We start from the raw sequence: 9,241 nt of genomic DNA on the forward strand, positions 1-9,241 counted from the left end.
ACATGTGACCCAGGTATTGCCCAGCCTATTTAGTTACAACATAGACTAACAAAAATAAATCCCAGAATATGTTATTTCAAAACTTGTAAAATTATACATATTTTCAGAGTTTACACCTGAACAACCTCTTAAAACATGTTTTAATGTGAAAACATTGCACTACGCTAAATATAAAACTGACATGCAGATCATGACTGTGGAAACTTACTTTCTGATGCTCCAAGACAGGGGATTCCCCAAACATTTTAGCCTCTGACCCCAAAAATAAGTACATATAGTTATTTCACTGTGTATCAATTTATTAATAAAGACTTAAGTAATTATATTCATCTTCAAATAAATTCCTTTTAAATATCTAAATATTTAACTCAACAATTTGAGATGGTTAATGGGCAATGAATCATTCACTTGGGCACTTTATAAATCAATTTTTTATTTAATATTCAAATGATGTCTTAGGCAAATAAGTAAACACTACATTTATTTATTTCATCATGTATTTTTTTTATGGAAGAAAAACAGTCTCATTGGAATGTGCCTTTTTTGTACACCATATTTTAAACACTGAATTTTTTAACACCAAATTTTAGACACTGATTTTTTTATCTGGTGAAAATTTACTTGCAAAAAGTTTGCTTGCAAAAATTTAACCTGCAAAAAAATTCTGCAGCAAATGTGTTGACCTTTTTGTGAACTCAAGCCAAAGCATCTACGCTCGATGCAGTCTAGCAGCTTCTAGCCAATGAAATTAACTCATTTGGTTGGAAAAAAAAAAGGTTGCCGCGGGCCACTTCTTCTGGATCAAACCAAAAGCCTTGGCAGTCGGGGGTGCCGCACTAGCTGGGATCAGCTTAGTTATTTCTCCCAGTCCGATCAGATAAAAACTATAATGGCTGTTTATTAGTAGCTACCTGACGTTTTGTAATCATATCTATTTATAAAGAAAAACTACCGGTAATTCAGCTTCATTCAGCCGGGAACAAAGCTATGCCCAACTGTTGTGTCACGTGACCGAATGAGCTAATTTCATTGGCTAGAAGCTGCTCGACTGCATCAAGTGTAGATTGCTTTGGCTTGAGTTCACCAAAAAGTCAACACATTTGCAAGTGAATTTTTTGCAGGCCAATTTTGTGCAGGTGAATTTTTACCAGATAAAAATTTAGTGTAAGGATTTCAATGTGTAAAAAAATTCTGTGTTTAAAATTCGGTGTACAAAAAAGGCAATTCCGATGAGACTTCTGTTTTTCATTCATATTTTTCCCTACATACACAGCAGGGATCACAGCACGATGATTGTAAAAAGTATCTTGTGACCCTATACTTTGTGTTTTATGACCCCCCTGAGTGGTCGAATCCTGCAACCCTTAAATGTATCCATGGTTCAACACAACTGAATCAAGTAACTGGATGATGAAGTGGACTCGGGAGATATTGACTACATACGGAAGAGGTGAGTCAACCATTGGATTTAGGTGTGTTGGACCAAGGATGAATCTAAAACTTGAAGGATACCGGCCCTCAGGAGCTGGAATAGCCAACCCCATTGGCCCCTGCTGGTAAGAGAACAAAGTCCCTTAAACTTAATTTGGTGCTTCTGGAGGTATATTACGTAAAGGGACTTTTCACCCTGCCATATAGGATAAGAAATATAATGGATTAATGTAAGTCAATGACGAGGCAAATCGGCCACTTTTGATTGAATAATAAAACTTACTAAAATTAAATCTTACCACATAACATAGCAGACATAGCTGGATAACATTGTAATTGAACGTAATTGAATTTGAAATTGGCTAGGATTGTTTGCATTGGACTAATTGGATTACATGTCTATAAATATAAATTATATTTGTTTATTTTGTGTCTTGAGGTGAAATTTTCTGTGAATTGGCACAATCAGAAAGAGCTAAATTGGGCTGAAATTGCAAAAAAAAATGCATATTTATTTAGCAAAAGCGCAGTTTATTTACTGTATTCTTTGCTGCCTCTGTAAAGTTACGTTAATTGTTAGGAGGGCTTCTAACCCACGGAGTCTCCACAACCCACGCTAATGATGGCATTCGTTTCTTTTTCTATGTTACTCCTGGTGTACATTTTATTTATTCAGCAATTATCTATCCATATTTTATGGAGAACACAAACTGCTGACTGCTGCAACTACCCACAGAGATGCCATGACAAACACCTAAGATATAGACACACACACACCAACTCACATGGAGTCATAAGCTGTGGAAAATATTCAATTTGGACAGCCTCGACAAATTCCTGAGGTGGCGCTGACGTTTTATACACGCTTCAGAGTATTCCTGGCTGATCACACACAAACACACACACACCACACAGAGCCGATAACTGCGCCGAAACACTCTAACACCTTTAGGGTGGAACTGGATGGAGGAACTGAGAGACGGCGAGAAAGAAGGAGAGGGGAGACGATAAAGATGGAAGTAAGGTTTGGAAGGTGACGTGGGTCTTCTTCACTGTTTGTAACCCCTTCTGCCTTATAAATAGAGGCCAGTAACAATGCAACTGACAGGCAGCTGTAACCCTGCAGATTCATTAGGGCTTGTCACTATGGAAACCTGCAATCAGGACCAAAGTGCTAGCCATGTCTTTCTACAAGTAATGGGCCCAGGGAAATACCTGAGCTCTACCCAACAGACATCCATATGCAAACACACACACATATGCACGGCGCTGACCTTCGTCCAACCTCTCCTGCGTTTGAAGGGAACATAAATATCGCTGTGCTTGTTACCTTGCACGTACAACAGTTCTGATACACTACAGAGCAGAAACAGAGACGCAGGAGTTATAAAAAAAGAATCGCAGTTGCAAACATGTAGTAAAGGATATGGGTGGCAGACAACACGAAGGCACCAGGAGCGGGGAGGGCTGGTTTGGGTCAGAGCCAACAGAACTACTGGTGCTAGGGTTGGGTACGGCAGCTCCTCCCTTTCCTTCTCCTCCCCTCCTTCCCCTTTGTTCTCCAACTCTTCTTCCTCAACTGACACTCGTACCTTCTCACCATCATCCTCCTCATCCTCTGCCTCCTGTGTGGGTCCTTCATGCTGCTCGTGCAGGTCTGGCTCCTGGGTGCCCGTCATGGCAGCGCCGTGAACAGCCGCAACCTATGAAAGGGGGCAAAGGAGCTCCATCAGACTGTTCCTCCCCCGCAGGCTTTATCCATCTGCTTTCTTGCCCCCATAACAAACTGGAACCAGTTGTCGACAGCCTCTGTGCTTCCCTTACATCCAGCAAGCTGTGATCCAGTCCAGGAAACATGAATCTACACAAATCTAAACAAAAGTGAACTAAATGATGTGGAGGAGGAGTGCAAACAGGATCAGAGATGACAACAGGAAGCACTCATGCCTCCTCATAATAATCCTGTACACTCTTGTGACAACACCAGGCCATTACTGCTAATGCTTCTAATCCAGACCAGCGCTGAACAATCCAGACGTAAAAAAGATCATCCGTCTCTGTCAACCTTCTTTTTTCTCTGTCAGTACAGTTTTTTTACAGCAAACTCCCCAGTCAAATCAACACTGTTGCATATGCCTTTAACACTTCAGTGTGAGTTTGTAAATGGGTCCACACCTGGTGCTGTTAACTTTAATTGTTTCTGAAAGTTGGTGCCTGGAGTCCACTTTAGTGTTAAATACTGTCTCATTTTAGTTCCCAGATATTAAAGCTGTCACAGGTTTATTTGTAGAAGCATAGCGTGGTCTATATAGATGCTGTAGTCATCAATGCAAAGTTCCTGCGACTGATTTGTGACCTTGAAACCTTTGCCGTATGTCTTCTCCCTCAATAGCACCAAAAACTGTAAGGTATCATTTAATTACTCTGGCTCTCCACAACTTCTAATGATAAAAGTTAATTTGGTTGCGTTTTCTTGAAAACACTTTTATTACTATTAAAAACTGAAAACTGCATGCTGTCTTTTTCAATAAAAACACTACAAACTAAAGGGTCTGAAATAGGTGAGCTGTTCTATGCCAATCCCAGCATGTTTGGTGCTTTTTCATTGAGTACAGCATTCAGTAAAGTGTTCCCAACAGTGCAAAGTGCAAAGAGCAGCTGCTCATGAAAGCATTTTGTTTTTGAAACATGATGTAGTTTACAGAATATTCATTTTCTACCTTATTTGCGGACATATTTGGGCACAAATTGTAATATTACATCATTTTAAGAGGAGGATTTTCACTAAAATCCTAATTATAGTTATCACAGGTCCTTCTCCTAGCAGGTGTCCCCTTCAAACTAAATAAGTGTTTAAATCCCTTCTCTGCTTTGCATAGTTTTTTGTTCATTCTGTCATTTTTATGCATAAGCGAACAATCACACTTAATTAGTTCTTTCTATTAAACTACTCAGTTACACATTTGTTTTGGCCTGCTAATTCTATGTTTAAATATAAAGTGCACAGGCTCTCTTTTTTTCACATTCACTCCTATGTGGCCTTTCACTTTGCTGGTGGAACATATCAATTTCTAAGAAGGGAAAATATTAATTCTATGGTAGCAACTTCTATATAAAGAAATCAGAGTTGAGCTATAAATCTGGAACCTTTCTCTACCCAGAGTTTAAATTTGCTCTAATTTAATTTACACCTAAACCACCAATAAGTTATTAGTGTTGCAAATTTCTACAAGTCACTGTTAATACTTACTTAACTATACCTAAATGAGATTTATGGGAATAGATAAATACAAAGTACTTTTCAATTGAAAGTAAATAGATACATGGTTTTTAGACCTTTTGAGGATGAAATCTAAAAATTCTATGCATTTGTATACACCCTCCCTAATGCGGCTCTTCAGAACCACTTATCAACATATCGTTCTCAGTAAAACAGCTTGAGCTCATTTAAAATGGGTACAATTTTAAAATTCTGCCACAGATTATAAACTGGTTTGAAAACTAAACTTACTGGGCCAATCTCCCACATGAATATGTTTATTCTAAACCATGGTTTTCCAATTCCCTTGAAGACTTGAATTGAAGACCCCTAGGCTGTTCCTCTGTAGCTCTGGTTGGGGGGTAACGTACTTTATCTAGCAGGACCTCCACCCAGTCTCCAGATTGTTCCTGTCTCTAAAACATTTTTTAATATGACTAGTCTGACTCCATGAATGATGACACTTCCCCACAGTATGATGCTGCCACTATAACGTTTTATAGTGCCTACTTTTGAACGTTTGCTGTGTCTACAATATGGTTAGTAGTCATAGCAAACAAGACTTTTTATGGCTTTCTTTTGACAACTACTTTTTTTGCCAATCTATATAAAGTCCAGATTTTTCAGAACTCATGACTAACAAATGTCTATTTCCCACCTGAGTTAAAGAACTCTGTGGCTCCCCTACACTTACCATGGTTCTATTTCCTGCTTCTCTGATTAAATCTATCTTAAACATCCCTACTCTTGTACCATAACCCAACTTGAAACTTATTCAAAAATCTATTCCTATGTTTGTTGGTCATTTTGATACTGTTTAAACAGTAATTTCTATTTATTCTGGAATTAAATCTACACATATTAACTATATTTGGTCACTTTTCACCGCACTAGATTTCAATGATATGGGTATTACAGTTAAAGGGCTGATAAAAACAATTGCATGCCACCGTTTTTAGTTTTTTTTTTTTTTTTTTTGCAAATAGGTTCATTTTAGTTCTCTTTCACAGTTGCATGCGACTTTGTGTTGGTCTGACACATAAAACCCCAGTGAAAAACATTGAAGTGAAAAAGTAAAAAGCAGAAGGTTTTGCATTGCACTATATCCATTAATCTGCCTTTATGATAATGGCCATGATGATGATGAGAGTTATCATTTTTCACTGGCTGCTAATTTAAGATAAAATTAACTACAGTGACATTGATGAGCTACAGCAGCCTAAGGTTAATTTTTAGAGGAGCTACTGGAAATTCCTCAAAGCACTGATACAATCATGGAAATGTCAATTTGAATGATGTCAGTTTGAATTTCAGATTGGTATAATTTCCTTTTCATATTTCTTAAACTTCTGAATGTATTGGGTTGGAAAAGATGTAAGGTGGATATTGGCAGCAATAATAATATTTATTTGCAACAAGAACACATAGTGCAAACAATGACTACATTTGGTCCACCAAATGCTCCTTCCATCACTTATTTAGGAGGAGGGCACTCAAAAAGCGCAATTTTCTTGTGAAGCTAGAACAAAAATCGGATTTTTTTTGGGACAAAATGGCACAGGCAGCATTCTCTGGCATCTGTATAAAAAAAAAGTCCTGCATGGCTGGCAAGTGAGCTGGAGGTTTAAAGAGGAGCCTTTCTGTGTGTACATGTTTGATGAAAATAATGAGATTGTATCCGCCACTACTCCTCTCTTTTTCACTCAATTCACTATGGAAACTTAGCTTGAACCATTTGGAGTCCAGAGCTGCACAGTTGAGAGCTTTTTTTGTTGTTATTTAACAGCGGCTATTGGGTAGACATCAATTAACCAGCAAATAAAACAGGGAAGTAATTTCTCCTACCTGAAAATGGGCTGACAGGCCCTGGAAATTATTTTTAAAACTCATTAAAAGCCTCCCTTGCGGACAGTCCAGCCATGATGGAATTAAATCACCCTTTGAATCTCAAAACAAGCAGTATACATAATACAGCACTGTCTATCCTTGCATCAACAAAACCTATGAAACCTTATGAGCTGTTTTATGTGTAACGTGGATTCATTACGCATGCATTTATTGTCTATATTCCTTAGCAGGAACTGAAGAGGCTCACGCTGAGAAAAAAAAAGGATTATCTGCAATTAAAAAAGGAATAGAAAAGAAAAGCTTTTCATCCAAATGAATGTATTCCAGGGGACCAACATGCTAAAATGTATGATCCGACTGTGAAGACAAATGTAGTCAGCTTAGGTCAAAAATTAACTGTTATTCTAATTAAAACAAAATTTCTTAAAACAATTCTTCATACTTCATTTATATTAGGCTAAATAAGATACACAATGTGATTCTCCTCATAATCAGGTACATTTGAATTTTAAAAATCTAATTTTGTGGAGAGCGCAAATGACAAAGAGCGACATCACATCTAGGAAATGTCTATTGTGCAAACCCAGTCAGTGCTGATCACGGGACAGCGCAGCATTAAAAGTGCAAATAAAGGCAGCAGAAATGGTAAAAACTTTGCCAGTGCTTCCTACCGGTGGGCAGCGTCCATCCACCAGCCTCACTCACTCCGGGTTCGCCGTGCGCCCTGAGCGCCAGGAGCCCCGGTGCTCCATCAGAGAGCCGCTCAACGCTCCTCTGCTTCCTCCTCCCGCCCCTCTGCCACAATCCAAACTCAGCCCGTCAGCAGGATGACGAAAAAAGATCAACCAGAGAATGACGAATAGATTACATGGGCAGTAGACGCACAAGTTTTACTTAAAGAAGTGTAATTAAACTCAGGGTTTCCCTCCCCGCGCGTCTGGACGCTCAGCGTTCAGGTGCAGGAGTTTAGGCGCACCGGGGAGGAGAGCTGCGTCAAGCCATTCAGACACAGGCAGAACAGAAACACATGGCTTTTACCTTCAAAATAAGACTATCTTATCCAGGAAGTTTCATCCTACAATCCACATTACTTTTAACTTTTAAAGAAGCCTTAAAGGTGCAGATGTTTCTTTTTTTGGAGTCTTTTTCGTCATGAATACAAAACAGCGCAGCTGCTAATGGCCAGGTTTAAATTTGGCATCCAGCTTTCAGCTGTTATTTATCATGACTAAAATATTTAAATAGATCTGTCTCCCAAGATTTATAGAAATTACAAAAAGTAGCCTAGACTTTTATTATGTAGACATACAGACTAAGGCAGGCTAAAACAATGAGCCCCGTGTCCTACAACATTACATTTTGCTTTACTGACTAAGGTCCCTGGTTTAAGCAGAAGTTTTTTGGTCCCTATTTTCAAAGCTTTGTGGAGAAATGGTCTCAATGTATTGTGGGATCTTGTGGGGATTTGTTGATAAATGTGTATACATTGGCGCACTTATATTAATGTTTGTTACACTGGGGGAAAAAATTTAGTCATTTTTTCTTAAAATAAGTGCATTGAGGAGGTAAGTGAGACACTTTGCCAATGGAACAAGGCCATTTACATTTAAAATAGGAAAAAAAACTATTTCATTGTCTTATTTAAAGTGAATATTATCTAATTAACTTATTTTAAGAGTAAAAATACTCATTCCATTGGCAAATCATCTTATTTACCTACTCAAATTGAAGGTAATACAATTAATTTAAGACATTTTGACTTATTTCTAGATTGTTTTTGCAGTGTACCGGTAGCTAGAATTTGGAAACAATTGAACTCTAGATAAGTATTTTTTTCTTAAATGGTGGAGGTAAAAGAGACATTTTTCCAATGGAACAAGACAAATTAAACTTAAAATAAGAAAACACAATTGCATTGTCTTATTTCAAGTGCATATTATGTAATTATCTTATTTTAAGAATAGAAATACTCATTCCATTGGCAAACTATGTCATTCATTTACATATTCAAATTAAGGATGAACACACTTAATTTAAGAAAATTTTACTTATTACTAGATTGTTTTTCCAGTGTAGATATCATGTTTTCTGTGGTTACTATACAGGAACTACATGAGATCCATGTGGGCTATTTGGGAAAATTGATACATTTTAATATTGCCCTCTGGATTGTGAAAATAGGTTTGATATAAGTGGACCCCATCCATTTTCAAGTTTCAATACCTACTTATGAAAAAAATGAAAGAACAAAGTAAATATCACAAAATTGGTTGTTTAAAGGTTTCAAAGTGGCCTCCTTTTGAGTGTCCAATTTAATAATATGGTGATATTTATTATTTGGTGGTATTTGTCTATGATAATAATAACAAGGTTTTTCCCCTTTGAACTTTGTTAAGTTAATGTACATAAAAGCACAAAAAAAGACAATGGCTGTGTCTGAATGTCCTTGAAAAGTAGTGATCATCCATGATCATTAGATGAGCAGATATATCCTCGCAAAGCATTATGGGATTTGTTGTCACAGTAGCCTGCTGTCACCATAGGCTGTTGCTACCCGAGAGCACCGATTATTAACGAGGATGGTGCAGGCACCACGCGGTGGAGGCGGAGTCACCAATGAAGAGCAAAAAGTAGTGATTATCTTTGCAAACGGTAAGTTAAATGAGTTCACTATAGCGTTCACTATATAGTCCCCGCTCTATA

The 9,241-nt window shown here is 37.7% G+C and overlaps 1 protein-coding gene across 1 annotated transcript in view; it reads right to left on the bottom strand.

The window, feature by feature from the left end:
• Positions 1–7,495, bottom strand: part of cacna1h (calcium channel, voltage-dependent, T type, alpha 1H subunit) — a 114,237-nt gene extending 106,742 nt beyond the window's left edge. The window contains exons 1-2 of the mRNA XM_015377340.1: positions 7,210–7,495; positions 2,860–3,134 (exon numbers count right to left, since the gene is read on the bottom strand). Coding sequence (XP_015232826.1) covers positions 2,860–3,110 — 251 coding nt within the window. The 5' untranslated portion in view covers positions 3,111–3,134; positions 7,210–7,495. The remainder of the gene's footprint in view (positions 1–2,859; positions 3,135–7,209) is intronic.
• Between the last annotated feature and the right edge of the window lie 1,746 nt (positions 7,496–9,241).

This window comes from Cyprinodon variegatus, unplaced genomic scaffold (genome assembly GCF_000732505.1).
Source record: "Cyprinodon variegatus isolate N-32 unplaced genomic scaffold, C_variegatus-1.0 Scaffold152, whole genome shotgun sequence".
In the NCBI taxonomy this organism is placed as follows: domain Eukaryota; kingdom Metazoa; phylum Chordata; class Actinopteri; order Cyprinodontiformes; family Cyprinodontidae; genus Cyprinodon; species Cyprinodon variegatus.